We start from the raw sequence: 21,827 nt of genomic DNA, 5'->3' as shown, positions 1-21,827 counted from the left end.
TATAAAGAAGTTATAAGAGGAAAAAACATAAATAAGCATGTACAGTGCCTACTATGGGATGGTCTTAAAGCATTTGTTGAGGAATGTGAAACCATGTATGTACCTTTAAAGGTGGTAAGGAATGGGAAAGGTCCACTACATTGAGGTTAGAGAGAAATAGAATTAGAGATAGGAATGGTTATGGAAGTAAGGAGAGATTGAAGGTTTTTACTTGGAAACTGAATATAGCAGAAGTGTCAGCTAAGGCTAAGATGACCGAGCGAGTTGGCAGCGCGGTTAGGGAAGCGCTGCTGTGAGCTTGCATACGGGAGATAATGGTTTCGAACCCCACTGTCGTCAGCCCTGAAGATGGTTTTCCGTGGTTTCCCATTTTAGCACAAGGGAAATGCTGGGGCTGCACGTTAACTAAGGCCACAGCCGCTTCCTTCCCATTGCTGGTCCTTTCCTATCCCATCGTTGTCATAAGACCTATTTGTGTCGGTACGACGTAAAGCAAAATTCTACAAGACTAAGATGATGGCAAGCATAATTGGCAGTCATATTAGTGGAACATGGAAGAGTACGTTTATACAGGCGTGGATTTAAAGTGGCAGTCCTCTGTGACGCCAAGTCACCCCCTTTCCACCAGGATAACTTCACTTTCACTGGCCTCCTACCTTTCACTTTTCTTACTCTTTCGACATCGTTCATATCAACTTCACTGAAGTTATGTTTCAGCTTGTTTTGGACGAGCTGCACCACTTCATACATAAGCTTCACTTTATCTTCACTCCGCTCTCCCTGTAATCCATAGATATATATGTATTTCTTCATCCCTTCTTGGTTAACGAGACCGAGGTCATTCTTCAGAGATGCCACTTCCTTTTCCAGATTTTTTTACCTGCTCTTTTAGCACTCCCGTTGCTCTCTCATTCTCCTCTATCTTTTTTCCGTAACTCCCCACCGTTCCTTGAACCATGCCTTCATATCTTTAAATCCCTTAGCTTGTTCCTTTCTCATTTCCTTTACCAGTACATCTCCAGTAAATATTTTCACATCGTCTCATATCAGCCCCCTGATTCTCTCCCAGTCCTCCCAGTTCATGTCAGGGCCTGGATTCATCTCCACGCCCCCTATAATTAATAGCATGGTTATCACCGTCGGTGCCAATATAGCCTCGCCAATCTTCCCCAGCTCTGCCTTGTTCGCCGCATCCCCTGTCGTCTTCTTCTGCCTGCGCTGCCAGCTCCCGATCGCCGCTCGATATTGCTCAATGCCAATCATATTACACCGCACTCACCTTACCACACATCCACTCTGGTTGTTTGCTCATGTTGTACTGTGCTGTAACGCCCTGGTAAAGTTAAGCCTGTTATGTTAAGCTAGTACTCTTGTCCATAATCACGCTGGCAGTTAGGTTAAGCTGGCATTCTTAGGTATCAAACCTGGGACTGTAAAGCTAACGCCCATAGGCCTAGGGTTGAATCCAAGGCCTGTGATTTAACCTTGGAGTCGGATCCGTACCTGTTAGCTTAAACTTATACTCTTGACTATAATCACATTAGCAGTTGCGTCCAGCTTGCACTTTTGGCATCAAATTTTGGTCTAAAAGGTTAACGCCCTTAAGTCTAGGGTTGAACCCAGGTTCTGTGAGGTTAAGCCTGAACACGCAGCCAGTGTAACATCATGTAAGGTTAAGGGTGAACTCTTAGCCAACCAGCCAAGTAAGGTCATGTGAGGTTAAGCATGCAGTCTTAGCACATTCCATGAGGTGGAGGCCTCGTCCAGCGGGCCTGTGGTGGCAGTGCCGTAGAACTTGTGAAAAGTATGCTACAACTTACATAAGCAACTAAATCAACTAGCGACCGTCCTGCCACCGTTTCGGTCAAACACCGCGGTACCTGCCGAAGACAATGGCAAGTGTACGGGCGTACGAAAAAGTGATCGTACCGGTACTTCCTCTTATATACGTTATGGTATTAGGTTAAATTTCCTTAAATAAAAACAACGCTGTAATCTTTTAAATTTAACTGGATGGGGAGAGGGGATGAATCCCCCCTTAGGCCCTCTCTGGGTCCGCCACTGGTGTGAGAATCCTATTTTTAACATCCTTTTGCCTTGTGCCAGTATGAGCATTCTGTTTCGATAGCATTTATTCTTGCTCGAAGACCTATTAATTTGGTTATTTCTCCTTTCATTTCATCTTCCATGTAATCAATGTCTTCGTTATTACACCTTGGCATGTGGTAAGGGTTGTCGGGCTCGTAGTAGCCTGTTTCAAATCACCGATGAACGTCATCGGTGTGAATCAGATAAAATAAACTGTTAAGAACGAGTTGTCCTTCACTTGGGTACTTCGGTTACACCTGTCCATAGTGGAAAGTTGCTAATTGAAGTTTATCCAGGTTAGAATAGTCATGCCGACATACATGGGTTTGTCAAGAGTTGTTCATGTTAATAACATCATGTAGATGTACTGTTTCATCCGACTGCTTGGCTAAATGGTCACGTTGAGGCCTTCGGTTCAGAGTGCCCCGGTTTCGATTATCGGCCAGGTCGAGGATTTGAATCGCGTGGGATTAATTCTTCTGGTTCGGAGACTGGGTATTCGTGCTTGTCCCAACACCTTCCTCTTCATATTCAGACAACACAAAACACATCCAACAATCACAGGGACACGCAATAGTTGTAACATCCCTCCGCATGTGTTTGGCGTCAGAAAGGGCATCCGGTCGTAAAAACAGGGCCAAATTTACATGTGTGAGAAAGCGGAAGAAGAAGAAAAAGAATTCGATTTAATGTTTCGTTTTAAAGAACATCGTATATAAATTATCAGTGGGAGTAGAGAAGATAGTTTGCAGGAAAGTTAATCTACGGCTGGTCCAAGTTGAACTGGATGTTATTTCGTTTCAATTAATTTTATTTTTATGATGGATTTATTAGAATGTGTGGGATGTAGTGCAGGTTGTTTTAATCCTCAATAGTGACCATTCGTAGTGTAGGTTGTTAGAACCTTCACCATTGACCATCTGTAGTTGTTTGAATTGTCACTAATGAGAATCCGTAGTGTAATTTGTCTAACCAATCACTGTTCGATTTTATTAAACTAATTGGACATATGATGTATTATGACTTCGTGATAATTATAAGGTAATAAGCATTGTGAGTTTATTATGGAAGTTTAGCTGACGAAGACGAGAAGAGAATGTGTTTCACATTTTTAATAGTATCGTTTATTTCGAGGTCTGATTTTCTTGGGGTCGGTCACAGGTCATTGTATTTTATTCTTCCTTGTGTTTGCAGGATATATAATGCATTGACTATTGTGTATTTCATGTTTGTGATAAGATAATGTTGTGTAAATTCCTGTTGTTTCGAATTCCGTGTGTTCTTGAATGCGAGTGGAACTCACTAGAAGTGAATCTGGTGTATTTAATAGGAGCCCAAATTTCTCGAATAAAACCACGTGTTTATTTAAGCATTTTCCCATATTAATTTAGAGTTAACCTGAAAGTTTACTATTAAATGCAATTAATTATACTTTATTTGATAGTAAATTAGAGTGTATTTGATCACTTGAACATTTTTATTTTATGTGTTTATTTAAGCATTTTAACCTATTGACGATGTCAATAATGGAGCAATCACTTTTTTTTATTTTCCCAGTTATTTCAACTGAATTGTGAGTGCCATGCTTTGTCAATGAGCACATTTGACTTCATCAAATGTTGACGGTTAATATACGACTGGTCCAAGTTGAACTGGATGTTTCAATAAAGTGTCGGTAACCTGCGTTGGTATCCAATATTGCGGACAACACATCTCCCCTTATTATGAGAAGCCATCCTGACTGAAAAGTGATAAACTAAAAAATCTACATCTGCGACACTAATATTTCGACTCCTGAACGAATCCAAACCTGAATACCTATCCTCAAATTTCAACTTTTTCTCCTCTATCCGTGGGCATAACACCAGATAGACTTCTACCCTTATCATACCCTTTAATCACTCATCAGTATACAAACGCTCCTTCTAAATATATGGGGCAATACAAGAAATTCTCCCTTGTCAGAATACGAAATAGCACTTCAATAGCCTCATTTAAGCGGCCCTGTCGAGATTTCCTCTTAAATACGTGAACAGCTTGTATGATTGCTAGAGCGAATGAGAGCAAGTATGATGTAGAACTACTGTTAGGATAACACGTTTAATAAAATGGCTATTTTAATACTATTCCATTAACTTAGGTATTTTACATACTGCATACAGCCTCATGTAATAGTTTTCAAATAATGTCAGGGGTTTAGTTAAGTGTAGGAGAGAGCCGTCAGCCCTAATTTTGCTATATTCAAAGGCATAAAATAAGTACATAATGTATATGAAACCAAGTAAGAATGATTTGATTACAAAGTGCGGCGTTGTTTAATTTCAGTTCTAAGTATAATTTTATCTACCTTTATTATTTCACAATCGTTACATATAAATGCTTGGAACAATGTCTTATTTCGAATCATGGGGCAAGCATTCAACACTAATCCATTTGTATTTAAAATACGCACACTAGTGTAAATAATGCAGTACAGCAGGTTCTCATTCATTTTAAATATATAGTGATCTGTTGACCATGGCATCTTTCTCTACCATAAACAACATGTAACGATTGTCCAGCGTATCACTGGAGGTACTCCGCCCACAAACATATACATTTTCACTAATATCCTGGATGCAGTTGTCATATTCCCAATGAATTTACTCCTATTGCCCCTGACACAGTCTTTGTGGGTTCTGGAACACAAAGGTTATCTCCTCATTTTTAATGAAGATTCAAATTACGAGGTGTAAAATTAAAAAAACAAATTAATTGCATTCACAAACTTTTTAATGGTCTGTTGTCACATTTTAATACATGGTTAAAATACTTTGAAACATAGTAATATAGACTTAAATTAATTATAAACTGTTTCTTATAACTAACAGAGCTACTGTTAGTTTTCTTTATGCAGCAGCGGTGCAAGGAAATGTCATCCTAGCGTATGGTTTTTAAACACTCATTTTTTAAATTAGCAAGATATCACCCTACATTAAACATTGCAATATTATTTCTATATATCAAGACGTATTAATACTTCAGAAATAGCTGCAGAAGTACTCTGGATATCTCTCAATGGTCTATTCATGGAATGAGAGGTTCAGTGACTATCGATGTTATTTTGTATTCTTCTTTCCCATTGATTTATCAAGCGATGACTCCGTACTCGTACATTTTGCTGAAGTGCCTGAAATAAAATTAAGTTCATACAGAGTACCGGTACGTTCAATGAACACTAAAATTTTAAAGTTCGTGACATTAATGTGTGCGGTAAACGCAGTATGGTGACACTCAAAGAAACAGAAATCACAAAGAAAAATTGTATGCAGACATAAGAGAATACTTAAATGAAATTTGAAATTACACATTTCCTTAAAAATTTTTACAACAAAACAAAGTTAAATTCTAGTTTATGAACACATTCATCCTCAACTTGATAAATTAGGCATTAAATAGCAATGTGTTAAGTACAGCTATAGTCAGTCCCATTTGCAACCGTTATATTGTAAGCAACATATTATGTACTAACTGGTCAACCTCTTATTACCTGCTCCCAACAATCATCGACATGAAGATCATTTTCTAAATAATTACACTACTTGCACCAAATATACAATTATTTTTTTGTTCAATTATTCACTCTTTAAAGTAAGTGCGATATGTTGCATACGTGAAGTGCCATTGGTTTTGAAAGACAAATTACCTTATATACTGTAAAACATAAACACACATAAATAATAAACATAAAGTAAACAGCAGCAACAACAAAATTTAAATGATCTAAATGTCGTGTACCATTTTCTGGTTACGAAGAAATTGTCAGTGAAATGTGTCTCATTTGAGACGGTAGTTTATATATCTGAGTGAATTTGGATATATATTTTTTTAATTTGCTATATGTCGCACTGACACACATAAGCCTTATGGCGACGATACCATAGGAAAGGGTTAGGAGCGGGAAGGAAACGACCGTGGCTTTAATTAAGGTACAGTCCCAGCATTTGCCTAGTGTAAAAATAGTAAACCACAGAAAACCATCTTCAGGGCTGCCGACAGTGGGGGTTCGAACCCACTGTCTCCCGAATGCAAGGTGACAGCTATGTGCCCCAAACCTCGCGGCCACTGGCTCGGTCCAATTTGGATACTACGAGACATGAAAAGAACTAACATCTTGGAACATAAAATTACAGCTCGTTGTTTTCAATAAATGTCCACACTGTGTGACAATTCAATCATACAACGTAATTTTAGATGGCTTGGATCAGTTTCCGGATAACACTGGTGATATGTATATAATCCAGGTAAACTGAACCGTTGCTATGAGACGAATCTAGAGAATGAATATTTAATTTTAAACTTTTTTTATTGTAATATGTCCGGCTCCATGGCTAAATGGTTAGCATGCTGGCCTTTGGCCACAGGGGCCCCGGGTTCGATTCCCGGCACGGTCGCGAATTTTAACCGTAATTGGTTAATTTTGCTGGAACGGGAGCTAGGTATATGTGCAGTTTTCATCATCATTTCATCCTCATCACGACGCGCAGGTCGCCTACGGTTGTCAAATCAAAAGACCTGCATCTGGCGAGCAGATTTTGTCCTCGGACACTCCTGGCACTAAAAGCCATACGCCATTTCATTTTCAGTGTAATATGACAACATTGGAATTGTTCACTTCTACTACAAGACATTTGGTGCTCAAATCTGCGGATATAGGGAACAACGTGCTTACAAATTCCAGGTGGGGTGAGCACACTAATGCATGCTTAAACATCACAGCATGCACACGACATTTTGCTGACACTGAAAATGAAAACCTACAACCTGTTTTCCAGTCATTGACCGGGTCAGGGATGGAATGAATGAAGCAGACATGGGCTATGAGTACGATTTGGTCGCCACTCCCAAAGTGATTTATTAATGACTGATAGATGCTATGAAATGAGAATGGAGAGTGTTGCTGGAATGAAAGATGACAGGGAAAACCGGAGTACCCGGAGAAAAACCTGTCCCGCGCCGCTTTGTCCAGCACAAATCTCACATGGAGTGACCTGGATATGAACCACGGTATCCAGCGGCGAGAGGACGACGCGCTGCCGTTTGAGCCACGGAGGCTCTTTTGCTGACACGGTCCAGTGATAATAGAGACTCAATATCGACTTAGGCTGTACTAATATGAAATCAAGATACACCAAAGTGTTCGAAATTATATCCTTTCCAGTTACATAGTAACTAATAGTAAGTTAATTAATGTGTATGTGAAATATCTCAGTTTGAGTTGAAAAAAAATATAATAAGCTAATATGCGAAGGACAGCTGATTCAGAAAGTGATGGAACCAACTAGTGGGAAAAGTATCCTGGATGTGGTGCTGGTAAAACCAGATGAGCTCTATAGAGAAACCGACGTAACAGATGGCATTAGTGATCATGAAACTGTTTTTGTCGTAGTTAAAAATATATGTGATAGAAAAGAAGGTCTTAAAAGTAGGCCTATTAGGCAGTACCATATGGCTATAAAGCAGGCATGAGGCAGTTTCTAAAAAGTAACTATGATCGGTGGAAAACGGTAAATAAAAATGTAAACAGACTCTGGGATGGGTTTAAAGCAATTGTTGAGGAATGTGAAAACAGGTTTGTACCTTTAATGGTGGTAAGGGATGGAAAGATCCACCTTATTATAATAGAGAAATAAAGAGACTAAGAAGGAGGTGCAGGTTGGAAAGAAATAGAGTTAGAAATGGCTGTGGTAGTAAGGTGAAAATGAAGGAACTTACTAGGAAATTGCATCTAGCAGAGAAGGCAGCTAAGGATAGTATGATGTCAAGCATAATGTGCAGTCATAATAATTTTAGTGAAAAATGGAAGGTATTTTAAGGCAGAAACAGGTTCCAAGAAGGACATTCCAGGAATAATTAATGAACAAGGTGAGTGTGTTTGTGAGGATCTTAAAAAGGCAGGAGTATTCAGTCAGCAGTATGTAAATATTGTTGGTTACAAGGATAATGTCCAGATAGAGGAGGAGACTAATGTAAAGAAGTATTAAAATTTACATATGATAACAATGACTTTTACAATAAGATACAAAAGTTGAAAACAAAAAACCGGCTGGAATTGATAAGATTTCTGGGTATATGCTAAAGGCAATGGGTTGGGATATAGTACCATATCTGAAGTACTTATTTGATTGTTTTTGGTTGAAGGAGCTATACCAAATGAATGGAGAGTTGCTATAGTAGACCCTGTGTATAAAGGAAAGGGTGATATACATAAAGCTGAAAATTACAGGCCACTAAGTTTGACATGCGTTGCATGTAAGCTTTGGGAAGGCATTCTTTCTGATTATATTAGAGACATGTATGCGAAATTAATAACTGGTTCTATAGAAGGCAGTTCGGTTTTCAATCAATCAATCAATCAATCAATCAATCAATCAATCAATCAATCAATCAATCAATCAATCAATCAATCAATCAATCAATCAATCAATCAGTACTGATCTGCATTTAGAGCAGTCGCCCAGGCGGCAGATTCTCTATCTGTTGCTTTCCTAGCCTTTTCCTAAATGATTTCAAAGAAATTGGAAATTTATTGAACATTTCCCTTGGTAAGTTATTCCAATCCCTAACTCCCCTTCCTATAAATGAATATTTGCCCCAGTTTGTCCTCTTGAATTCCAACTTTATCTTCATATTATGATCTTTCCTACTTTTATAAACGCCGTTCAAACTTATTCGTCTACTAATGTCATTCCACGCCATCTCTCCGCTGACAGCTCGGAACATACCACTTAGTCGAGCAGCTCTTCTTCTTTCTCTCAATTCTTCCCAACCCAAACTTTGCAACATTTTTGTAACGCTACTCTTTTGTCGGAAATTACCCAGAACAAATCGAGCTGCTTTTCTTTGGATTTTTTCCAGTTCTTGAATCAGGTAATCCTGGTGAGGGTCCCATACGCTGGAACCATACTCTAGTTAGGGTCTTACCAGAGACTTATATGCACTCTCCTTTACATCTTTACTACAACCCCTAAACACCCTCATAACCATGTGCAGAGATCTGTACCCTTTATTTACAATCCCATTTATGTGATTACCCCAATGAAGATCTTTACTTATATTAACACCTAGATACTTACAATGATCCCCAAAAGGAACTTTCACCCCACCAACGCAGTAATTAAAACTGAGAGGACTTTTCCTATTTGTGAAACTCACAACCTGACTTTTAACCCCGTTTATCAACATACCATTGCCTGCTGTCCATCTCACAACATTTTCGAGGTCACTTTGCAGTTGCTCACAATCTTGTAACTTATTTATCACTCTATAGAGAATAACATCATCCGCAAAAAGCCTTACCTCCGATTCCACTCCTTTACTCATATCATTTATATATATAAGAAAACATAAAGGTCCAATAATACTGCCATGAGGAATTCCCCTCTTAATTATTACAGGGTCAGATAAAGCTTCACCTACTCTAATTCTCTGAGATCTATTTTCTAGAAATATAGCAGCCCATTCAGTCACTCTTTTGTCTAGTCCAATTGCACTCATTTTTGCCAGTAGTCTCCCATGATCCATGCTGTAACAAATGCTTTAGACAGGTCAATCGCGATACAGTCCATTTGACCTCCAGAATCCAAGATATCTGCTATATCTTGCTGGAACCCAACAAGTTGAGCTTCAGTGGAATAACCTTTCCTAAAACCGAATTGCCTTCTATAGAACCAGTTATTAATTTCACAAACATGTCTAATATAATCAGAAAGAATGCCTTCCCAAAGCTTACATGCAATGCATGTCAAATTTACTGGCCTGTAATTTTCAGCTTTATGTCTATCACCCTTTCCTTTATACACCGGGGTTACTATAGCAACTCTCTATTCATCTGGTATAGCTCCTCCGCCCAAACAATAATCAAATAAGTACTTCAGATATGATACTATATCCCAACCCATTGTCTTTAGTATATCCCCAGAAATCTGATCAATTCCAGCCGCTTTTCTAGTTCTCAAATTTGTATCTTGTTGTAAATGTCATTGTTATCATATGTAAATTTTATTACTTCTTTGGCCTTAGTCTCCTCCTTTATCTCGAGATTATCCTTGTAACCAACAATCTTTACATACTGCTGACTGAATACTTCTGCGTTTTGAAGATCCTCACATACACACTCCCTTGTTCATTAATTATTCCTGGAATGTCCTTCTTGGAACCTGTTTCTGCCTTAAAATACCTATACATACCCTTCCATTTTTCACTAAAATTCGTATGACTGCCAATTATGCTTGCCATCATGTTATCCTTTGCTGCCTTCTTTGCTAGATTAAATTTTCTAGTAAGTTCCTTCAATTTCTCCTTACTTCCACAGCCATTTCTAACTCTATTTCTTTCCAGTCTGCACCTCCTTCTTAGTCTCTTTATTTCTCTATTATAATAAGGTGGATCCTTACCATCCCTTACCACCATTAAAGGTACAAACCTGTTTTCACATTCCTCAACAATTGCTTTAAACCCAACCCAGAGTCTGTTTACATTTTTATTTACCGTTTTCCACCGATCATAGTTACTTTTTAGAAACTGCCTCATGCCTGCTTTATCAGCCATATGGTACTGCCTAACAGTCCTACTTTTAAGACCTTCCTTTCTATCACATTTATTTTTAACTACCACAAAAACAGCTTCATGATCACTAATACCATCTATTACTTCAGTTTCCCTATAGAGCTCATCTGGTTTTATCGGCACGACATCCAGGATATTTTTCACTCTGGTTGGTTCCATCACTTTCTGAATCAGCTGTCCTTCCCATATTAACTTATTTGCCATTTGTTGGTCATGCTTCCTGTCGTTCGCATTTCCTTCCCAATTTACATCTGGCAAATTCAGATCTCCCGCTACAATCACATTTCTTTCCATGTCGTTTCCCACATAGCTGACTATCCTATCAAATAATTCCGAATCCGCATCAGTGCTACCCTTTCTCGATCTGTACACTCCAAATATATCAAGTTGCCTATTATCTTTAGAAATGAGCCTTACACCTAGAATTTCATGTGTCTCATCTTTAACTTTTTCGTAGCTTACAAATTCTTCTTTCACCAGAATGAACACTCCCCCTCCCACCATTCATATCCTATCTCTACGATACACACTCCAGTGCTGTGAGAAAATTTCTGCATCCATTATATCATTTCTCAGCCATGATTCAACTCCTATTACAATATCTGGTAAATATATATCTATTAAATTACTTAATTCTATTCCTTTCTTTACAATACTTCTACAGTTCAACACTAACAATCTTATGTCATCCCTACTTGATTTCCAGTTCCCTGTTCCCTTATCACCGCTCCCTAGGCCATCCCGTTTCCCTGAATGTACCTCCCTATTACCCTTCCAAACAAATTTCCTAACGTACACGTACCACTGCGGTTTAAATGAAGGCCATCCGAGCGCAGATCCATATCTCCTACCCACCCATTAGGATCTAGAAATTTCACTCCCAGTTTCCCACATACCCACTCCATAGTCTCATTTAAATCCCCAATCACCCTCCAGTCAGTATCCTTCCTACGCAGTATTCCACTAATAACGATCTCCGCTTTCTTAAACTTCACCCGTGCTGCATTTACCAGATCCCACACATCTCCAACTATGTTGGTACTTATATCAGCTTGCCTTACGTTGTTGGTACCAACGTGAAACACTACCACCTTCTCCTTCCCCTCCTCCCTCTCTTCTACTTTCCTCAACATCTGCCTCAACCTAATTCCTGGATAACATTCTACCCTGGTTCCCTTTCCTCCACACACTTTCCCCACGTGTCTAACGATGGAATCCCCCATGACCAGAGCCTCAACCCTACCCACCTCATTTGATCCCCTCCCCTCCTGGTCAGCCCTATCTTTCCTGATAGCTGCAGAGACTACTTCCTCCTCCCTTTTCTCCTTCCCACGACCCTGTTCCACCTGTCTTTTCCTATCCTCTACTCTACATTTCCATTTCCTACCTTTTCCCTTCCTCCTACTTCCACACATTTCAGCGACAGTTCCCTGTCCCTCATCTGCCCTCTGTTGTTCTACCTGGAGTGACCCGTACCGATTTCGCACAGACACCTGTCCTGAATTCTGATCCTGAATAGAGCCCTCAGCCTGCAATCTCCTTCCCCTTAGAACATTAGACCACCTGTCTTCTACAATCCTCCCTTTCCTTCCCCTCCCTCTTGTACACCTACTGTAACCTGTACATTGTTTGAGGGTGTCCTATCTACCTTCCTGTCTTCTGTGAGTATCCTAATTATCTCCCTCAAACTTTCCAACTCTTCCCTCATACCCCTCAATGCCTCGCTACACCCACAGTAAGTACACTCGCGGTCCTTAGCCAATCTTTACGGAAAAAAATGAAATTAAGAATAAAATAACTTATTTGCAAAAAATAAATGAACGGAGGGATATATTGTCTGGGATAGTACACAACAATAAGGTAATATACGACTACACTACAATACTACTTAGTCGTGCTCTATTTTTTAATCCTACAACCCCTAACAGGATAAAAATTGCTGTTAATTACTGAATATCGAAAGTAATACACAAGAACTACACAATTCCAAACTGAAATTAAGCTTATCCTAATTACAACAACAGTATTTTAGTAAGAGTTTCTATGGATACCTCTACTACACCAGTACTACACAAATATTTTACAATAATAAAATAAGCACACTAAATTCTAATAGGATATTACTCGTATACTACTGTACAGTACACTACAGTAATTTTAAACTACTTTCAGACGTATCCTTATTACGATACCGGTACCGTACCGTATGTCACTACTAAGCACAACAGAAATGAAATTTGGAAGAACCACTGTACTCAAAGATTACCAACGAAGCTAAATGCTTAGAGAAATTATTATTAGTATTGCGGTCTAAGAGATACACACGAAAGATAACACACGAATATAGCAGGAAAGATACGGCACTATCTAAATGTACTGTATCTATACTACAATGTATCTACACTACACTACACTGCGTTTAGTTAAATGCTTAAGTATCGAAAGGATTGCCGTACAGAGGAAAGGTTATTCCACTGCAGCTCAACTTGTAGGATTCCAGCAAGATATAGCAGATATCTTGGATTTTGGAGGTCAAATGGACTGTATCGCGATTGACCTGTCTAAAGCATTTGATAGGGTGGATTACGGGAGACTACTGGCAAAAATGAGTGCAATTGAACTAGACAAGAGAGTGACTGAATGGGTTGCTATATTTCTAGAAAATAGATCTCAGAGAATTAGAGTAGGTGAAGCTTTATCTGATCCTGTATTAATTAAGAGGGGAATTCCTCAAGGCAGTATTATTGGACCTCTTTATGTTTTCTTATATATATATATATAAATGATGTGAGTAAACAAGTGGAATCAGAGGTAAGGCTTTTTGCGGATGATGTTATTCTGTATAGAGTACAAGATTGTGAGCAACTGCAACGTGACATCGATAATGTTGTGAGATGGACAGAAGGCAATGGTATTTTGATAAACGGGGTTAAAAGTCAGGTTGTGAGTTTCACAAATAGGAAAACTCCTCTCAGTTTTAATTACTGCGTTGATGGGATGAAAGTTCCTTTTGGGATCATGGTAAGTATTATCTGCGCACTTTTTAGCGATAGATTTGTGTACGTTTTTTGAGGAGTAAGGAGGGAGCTCTCCCGGTTCTGTTAGTACTGCCAACTGAATGAAAATGAAATCGGAATTGAATCGATAATATGATCGATGGATATGAATTTTCTAAACCTTTGTAATCTTAAGCCAACAACTATGTCACACACACACATTATATAACCTTATATAACATTTCTCGAAGCGAATCTTATTCCTAGAGTGAATTCTATCGTTTGGCTTTGCTGTGTAAATAATATCAGTACTAGTAGGTAAAGTATACGCCAGATGTCGCACAGCGATGCATAAGCGATTCATAATTTGTGTTTCAAAGGTTGCCAGTACGACTCTCAAAGATTGCCGAGGTCGACCGATTCAGCACTATGGTGTAAATCTATCGCTAAAAAGTGCGCAGATAATACTTAGGTGTTAATATAAGGAAAGATCTTCATTGGAGTAATCATATAAGTGGGATTGTAAATAAAGGGAACAGATCTCTGCAGGGGTTGTAATAAGGATGTAAAGGAGAGGGCATATAAGTCTCTGGTAAGACCCCAACTAGCGTATGATTCCAGTGTATGGGACCCTCACCCGGATTACTTGATTCAAGAACTGGAAAAAATCCGAAGAAAAGCAGCTCAATTTGTTCTGGGTGATTTCCGACAAAAGAGTAGCGTTACAAAAATGTTGCAAAGTTTGGGCTGGGAAGAACTGAGAGAAGGAAGGCGAGCTGCTCGACTAAGTGGTATGTTCCGAGCTGTCAGCGGAGAGATGGCGTGGAATGACATTAGTTGACGAATAAGTTTGAGTGGCGTCCTTAAAAGTAGGAAAGATCACAATATGAAGATAAAGTTGGAATTCAAGAGTACAAATTGGGGCAAATATTCATTTATAGGAAGGGGAGTTAGGAATTGGTATAACTTACCAAGGGAAATGTTCAATAAATGTCCAATTTCTTTGAAATCGTTTAGGAAAAGGCTAGGAAAACAACAGATAGGGAATTTGCCGCCTGGGCGACTGCCCTAAATGCAGATCAGTATTGTCTGCTTAATTGATAATAATTCTAAATTTCCTCAAGATTTTTACTTAAATGGCTTTTTCCTTTAAGACCTCTTCCCGACAATTTAATTATTCTTCACTTATTACTTTGGTTAGAAACTTTGCATGTTCATTCCATTACAGTAGCAGTACGCTCTAACATTAGGACTCTGGATTATTGTACAAATGTTTAAAAACCTCTGGCATCTGCCAGAGTTCGACACGCCTACTTTTACATTTAAATTAACGCTTAAGTGAGCACTAACACATAGTTACTTGAAAAAATGTTTAGAATTCTTGGAGTTTACTAGCATCTGGCTGTGGAGGAGGGCATATTTTGTTGACTGATAGACAGTATAAATTAGATAACTTTGTTCATTAATTAATCAGATTGAATTATACAGAACCCAATCCCACTTCAAAATCAGAAAGCTTCACTTTATTGGTATTACTGAGAGAGTTTGAGCAAGGAAACATTTTCCACATGAAAACCCTGCGTTAATTTTTGATGCGGAATGCATGACTGTGTTTTATTTGTCTATTTCTACGCTTTCAAATAAAATGAGTGTATACATATGATTAAGAAAATAATGAAAACGTCCGCACGAACATGATTAATACGGCGATGTGTCAGTTTAGCCTGTCATACAGTTGCGCTTCGTCACTGAGTAAATACATACAACTCCTGAACTGTTTTTAGAAGAATTATATATCATTCGTCATGCACTGTAGTCCGCATTTTCCTGAACGATGATGGGGAGGATATCTGAACCGGGTTCTCTGCTCTAACGCAGCCCACACATGCTCAATAATGTCGGCGGGCCAGGGTAGGTGTTGAAGATCATTCGCATTTTCTTCAAACCACGATGAACAGAATTGGCGGTGTGAACTGGAACAATACTGGAAGACGGCGTCCTTGTTAGGGAACAACATTTGTATTACAGACTTCCCTTGGTTACCTAAAATGTCCACATAATCGTTCGCCCTTTCAGAGTAGATTATGGCCAACGGAATACTAAAGAATTGCGGCCCCCACATTCACAGATCCATCTCCATGTCTACTGGTAGGAAGGATTCAGACCCACGTGTACGTTTTCTTGGGCAACTGCCATACATAAACCCGACCTAAAGGTGATGGATGACCCTTGGGATCTTGGAACCATCATTAGTCCCATGTTAACACCATTTGTGTCGTGCTAACGTCTTTTATTTTGTGATCAGAGGTTTAGAGATTGTCATTACCGGGCGAGTTGGCCGTGCGCGTAGAGGCGCGCGGCTGTGAGCTTGCATCCGGGAGATAGTAGGTTCGAATCCCACTATCGGCAGCCCTGAAGATGGTTTTCCGTGGTTTCCCATTTTCACACCAGGCAAATGCTGGGGCTGTACCTTAATTAAGGCCACGGCCGCTTCCTTCCAACTCCTAGGCCTTCCCTATCCCATCGTCGCCATAAGACCTGTCTGTGTCGGTGCGACGTAAAGCCCATAGCAAAAAAAAAAAAAGAGATTGTCATTTTGTCGCGTATGTTCAGTCTATGTAGCTCGCATCGGACTGTGATTGCAGAAACAGATTGTTCGAGATGCTGATAGAGTTCTGACGTCACTCGGTTAGCTCTACGGTACTTTGTGACAATCCCCTTCAGCGTAGGACAATCCCAATCACTCAGGACTGGATTCCATCTATTATTAGTCTTCCCTGATGATGTCTTGCCCAGATTTGTGTACGCCGTCATCACTTGTTGCTCTCAAAACACCTAACAGGCTAGCAGTCTTCGATACAGTTGCTCCAACTAACCGCACTCCTACAATATGGCCTCACGCCTACCATACGGCAGTTGCAGCACATGATGATTAGTGTTACCACATCACAAAAATTTTGTGTGCCAGAACATAAGTGTTTCCATTATTTTGATAACCATCTACATATCGAGTGTTCTCAGAAATTTGTCACAGTTAAAGCATTCGTTTTTGCAATTCCTCCATGAATGGAACAGCAAAATACACAAACATTGCAACAAGTCATCGAACAACGTCATTCCAATTCTAATTTCACTGTCTAATAGTGCAATTAGATTTTTAATAATAATGTTATTTGTTTTACTACTTTTGCGGTTTTCAGAGACGTCGAGGTAAAATAATTCTTTTATGTGCCAGACGAGCAACCGAAGAGAAGACACGGTGCCCCTTGGACAGAGGAGCGTAAACCCTCTGAAGAACGCTATTTCTGTGTAATGTATATGTTGTTATTATTATTATTATTATTATTATTATTATTCATACACTTCTCCACAGGAAATATGGGTAGTAATGGGGCACGGGATGCACCAAGTGCCTTACATAATTAAACTATTTACACATTATAATACAAACGTTGATGTACAGGTATATACAAAACTGTAGATCACGGGATCTTCATTCTTGCGAGAGGAATGATCGCACAATGTTGCATGTTGACAGGAGGACAGAATGTTGCATAATTTTGTAGATGTTCGGTGGAAGACCCAGTTCTCGCAGACTCTTGTGAAGTGTGTGTGGAATGAGGCCGTTGACTGACAGAATCACAGGAACTATTCGTACCAGTTTCATCTTCCAGATCCTCTTTATCTCTTCTGCAAGTTCTTTGTACTTGGAGATTTTTTCACTGTACTTCCTGTCAATGTTGGTGTCATTGGGGATAGCGATGTCAATAATGAAAGTCGTCCCAGTTTTCTTGTTTACCAGTATGATGTCTGGCCTGTTATGGTTGACTGTTTTGTCTGTCACTACAGCAGTGTCCCAATAAAGCTTAATCGACTCGTTCTCCAGGAATGGTCTTGGATGGTACTTGTAATAAGGGATACGCTCCTGAATTAATTGGTTTTCCTGAGCAAGTGCCTGGTGTATGATTCCCGAGACATGATTGTGTCGTCTCGTGTATTCTACGGGGGCAAGTACTGGGCAGCCCGCAGTGATATGGTCGATGGTCTCGAGATGAATGGAGCATCGTCTGCATTTGTCGGAGAGTACACTGGTGTCTTTGATGATGTACTTTTTGTAATTGTTTGTAGCTATTACTTGGTCTTGTATAGCAACTGCAAATCCCTCTGTCTCCCCAAATAAACGCCCACTTTGTAACCACATACATGACGCATTCTTGTCTATGCTCTGTTGGTTTAGATTGCTGTAGTATTTTCCGTGGAGGGTCTTCTCTCGCCATGTCCTTTCTTTCTCCTGCAGGAATACTTGGTGATTTGTATGTGGGTCAGAGGCATTGTATGGATACAGAACAGTGTACTTGTCAGTAAGTACTACAGCTTTATGGAGAAGGCTGTTTTCTTGCTTTTTATGGAAGTATCTCCGTAGGTTCTTTATCTGATTCAGGAGCATGACTTGAAGATCCAGTACTCCTCGGCCTCCCGATTTTCGTGGGAGAGTGACCCTTTCCATGCATGAATTGGGATGATGTAATCTATAGGTGGTGAGCAAAGTTCTCGTTTTTCTTTGTATGCTGTCTATTTCTGTAGCAGACCATTTCAGAATTCCGAATGAATAAACAAGGGTTGGAATAGCGTACGTGTTTATTGCTTTAATTTTGTTCTTGGCATTTAGGTAGCTGCGCAAAATCTGATGCAACCTCGATGTATATTTATCAGTGAGTTCCTGTTTGATTTTCTTGTGTTCCAGAGTTGTATTCTGAGCAAATCCAAGGTACTTGTATGTTTCTGTTTGTGTCATTCCCTCAATTAAAGATCCGGTATGGAGTTCATATGGTTGGGAGTTTGTGTACCGACCACGTTCAATTGTTAGCAGCTTGCATTTCTTTACTCCCAACGTCATTCCCACATCAGATGAGTAAGAGTCTATTATATTCAGCAGGGCGTTCATTTGTGTCTCGTTGTGGGCATACACTTTCAGATCATCCATATAAAACAAATGAGATATTCTGTGTTTCCCACTGTTATATTTAATATCAAATCCAAAACCAGTAGCTTTTAGAAGATTGGATAGGGGATTCATTGCAAGGCAAAACCACAGAGGACTTAATGAATCTCCTTGAAATATACCACGTTCAATTTTAATTGTGTCGGACATGATACATTTATTTTCTGTCTTAGTGCAGAGCATTGTCTTCCAATTGTTCATAGTAACTTCAAGAAAATGAATTATGGCAGGACTGATCTTGTACAAATGAAGTACTTCTTTTAACCATGAGTGGGGGACTGAGTCAAATGCTTTCTGATAATCTATATACGCTGTGTACAGGTTCCTTTGTGAGTGTATTGCCTGTTGTGTTACAACGGAGTCTATGATTATCTGTTCTTTGCACCCTAGTGATGACTTTTTGCATCCTTTCTGCTCCTCAGTCAGAATGTTATGGTTGCTGATATGTTTATACATTTCTTCTGTGAGTATGGATGTAAAAAGTTTGTAGATCGTTTGTACACAAGTTATTGGTCTGTAAGCTGATGGATCTTCTGCATTTCCACCTTCCTTAGGTAGGAGGTATGTAATTCCTGATGTAAGGAATTCAGGACACTCTTCAGGATGATGCATGAGATAAGTGAATTGTTGGGCTATTTTCTTGTGGACGCAAGTGAAATGTTTATACCAAAAATTTTGTATTTTGTCTGTACCTGGTGCTTTCCAACTTTGAGTTCTCCTGACAGCATTACTCACATGACTTTCTTCTATGGTATCAAAACTCATTTCTGCATAACCATTGTTGTTTTTCTCTTCCTTAATCCATGTTTTGTTTGTATTGTGGACTGTGTTGGTACACCAAATACGTTTCCAAAAGTCTTCCGTGTCCTGCATACTTGGAGGTTCTTCTGCCTTAGTTTGCCGATTTTGCTTGAGCGTTCTGTAGAATTGGCCCTCATTCTTGGAGAAAAGGTTGTTTTGCATTTTCCTAGCTCGAGACTCTTTGTACCTCCTGAGCCTTGCTGCTTTTGCACACAACTTTTGTTTTTGGGTGTCAATGTATTCTTTGACCTTTTCTCTGTGCTCGGGTTCATTTGTGTGGGTGTTGATTTTCCTGAACACATTCCTCAAGTTTCTGTTAGTTTTCGTTTTCGTTTTGTTACAGAGGTATGCAGAAAGTTGACCAATGGTTTTTCTTAGCTCTTGGATATCACTTTGTAATCGACGTTGCCATGGTGGAATGTATTCTGAATCTGCGTTCTTACAAGAGCTTCTGGAGATGGGTATTAGATTTTGGTTGTTCATCCTAACCACAGTTACTGCTGCGCAATAAACGAGGGTGTTTGTTTCCTCTATGCTACTGGATTCTTCTATATACTGCTGTAGGATGTTATTTACAGTACTCATAAGGTTTTTGCTCATTGGTGTTCCTCGAATTTTGGGAAGTTTTGGTCTATAGTTCACTTTGAGACCCACGAACTCCGCCATCGCCTCTTTAAACATGTCTTCGGCACGACGTGCTTCATCAGCACCTGAGAAATCACCAGTTTCTCTTATTTCCACAGATTTATCTTCCTGTGGTTCTTTTCTTCCAGAATCATCCTGATGAATTTGAGGCATTGAGATGGAGTTGCCTTCACTGCTTGGCCTCGTAGCTAGAATTTTAGCAGCTTCTTCCTTAAGGTTTTGAATTATTGTGGCAGGAAGTCTGTTGTTGGTTACTATTGCACGTCTTTGGTCTGCAACTCTTTGTTCTGTGACAAAGGAGTACTGGGGGAATTTGTCCACAAACAACCTGTGCATATCTCTCCTGTACGTTGTAAGGTCTTTCTCTAAGTTCGTAGTTATAAAGTAGGAGCGCATTATGAATTTATTCATATCATCTGTCCATTTCAAGCGCTGCCTCGGTTTACCTGCCTTGGTGGTCAGCTGAACTTCTGAAACATCTTCGGCAGGAGGAGTAGGTAGCTGTTGAGTTCTCCTAGCTGAATTGTCGGCTGTAGAATTTTCGGGTGACCCGACATGTGCCCGCCTGATCAGCATCATGTCACTGGTGGCTTGCCTGCTGTCACGCTCAGCACCAGCTCCAAGCGTGCCCCGACGACCCTCGGGTAGCGTCCTTTTCCGAGGCTCATTTCTATTATTCATTTCCTCCATCAATGATGGGTTGCATTTTATACCTACTGCCAGGATTTTAATGAGGCCGCCCCTAACATGGGGTACAGACGCCTTTCACAGCCGCCTCTAACATGAGGTACAGACGCTGCTAGATGGTTTGTGTTCAGTAAGTTCATCCGCCCTCTCCGCCATTGGGATATATCCTCTTCTGCCGTCGAGGCCGTTGACCATATTCGCATTCCCTCAGTTGATCCGCGGGTGCTTATTTGGCTAGGCCTTATTCACACCTGTCCTGCATATCTGCAGGAACTTTCCCTATCAGCCATTGGGACGCGCCGTGTCGGGGTTGAGGGCCCCCACCCCAGTGTCTCGCGTAGAGTTATGCCTAACCCCTACTCAATTATTATTATTTACGGCAAAAGTCTGTACAGAGTTATCCTTCCATTACAACAGACATTATGAGCGAATGAACGAATTAATAATACAGTTCTTCTCTCCTAGTCGCGGATAACCACCAACTGGGGAGAGAACATTTATTATTGAATGGATGATTGATTTAAAGTTACTGTATGTTACAGTACAGTAAAGTTAAAATTACCAACTAAATTTGGGCTGAGTATTTTAAGAAATTGTTAGTGGGAAAGGATACTTGGATAAACAATGAAACGTGTATGGACATCTCAAGGGGTTTGGAGATACGTATTCCCTGCTTAGATCAACAACTATTAGAATTGAGGTTTTAGTTGTGGTAGGAAATGCCAAATGTAAGGAAAGCTGGGGGATTAAGTGCAATAAGGAAACAGTTTCGGAAAGAAGCAGTAAATAATCAACAAATGTTGTAAATATTAGTCAAATTATTCCATGAGATATTTGAGTCTTCGCTTTCTCCTAAGTCATGGCAGATGGATATAATATATGTTAGTACTATGGTCAATACAAATCCAGATTTCCATGTAAATTGAGTGGTATGTTGATGTACATTTTATTCTTCTCTCAGCACTGACAAAATTAAGAATGGAAGTTTCATGTGCTAGCAC

At 39.7% G+C, this 21,827-nt stretch overlaps 1 protein-coding gene across 1 annotated transcript in view; it reads right to left on the bottom strand.

The window, feature by feature from the left end:
• Window positions 1-4,842: 4,842 nt before the first annotated feature.
• Window positions 4,843-21,827, bottom strand: part of LOC136862988 (uncharacterized) — a 230,216-nt gene continuing 213,231 nt past the window's right edge. The window contains exon 9 of the mRNA XM_067139290.2: window positions 4,843-5,257. Coding sequence (XP_066995391.2) covers window positions 5,171-5,257 — 87 coding nt within the window. The 3' untranslated portion in view covers window positions 4,843-5,170. The remainder of the gene's footprint in view (window positions 5,258-21,827) is intronic.

The sequence above is a fragment of the Anabrus simplex genome, chromosome 2 (assembly GCF_040414725.1).
Source record: "Anabrus simplex isolate iqAnaSimp1 chromosome 2, ASM4041472v1, whole genome shotgun sequence".
In the NCBI taxonomy this organism is placed as follows: Eukaryota; Metazoa; Arthropoda; class Insecta; order Orthoptera; family Tettigoniidae; genus Anabrus; species Anabrus simplex.
Note: the sequence above shows the minus strand (reverse complement) of the source record. Positions and strands in the feature narration are given on the sequence as shown.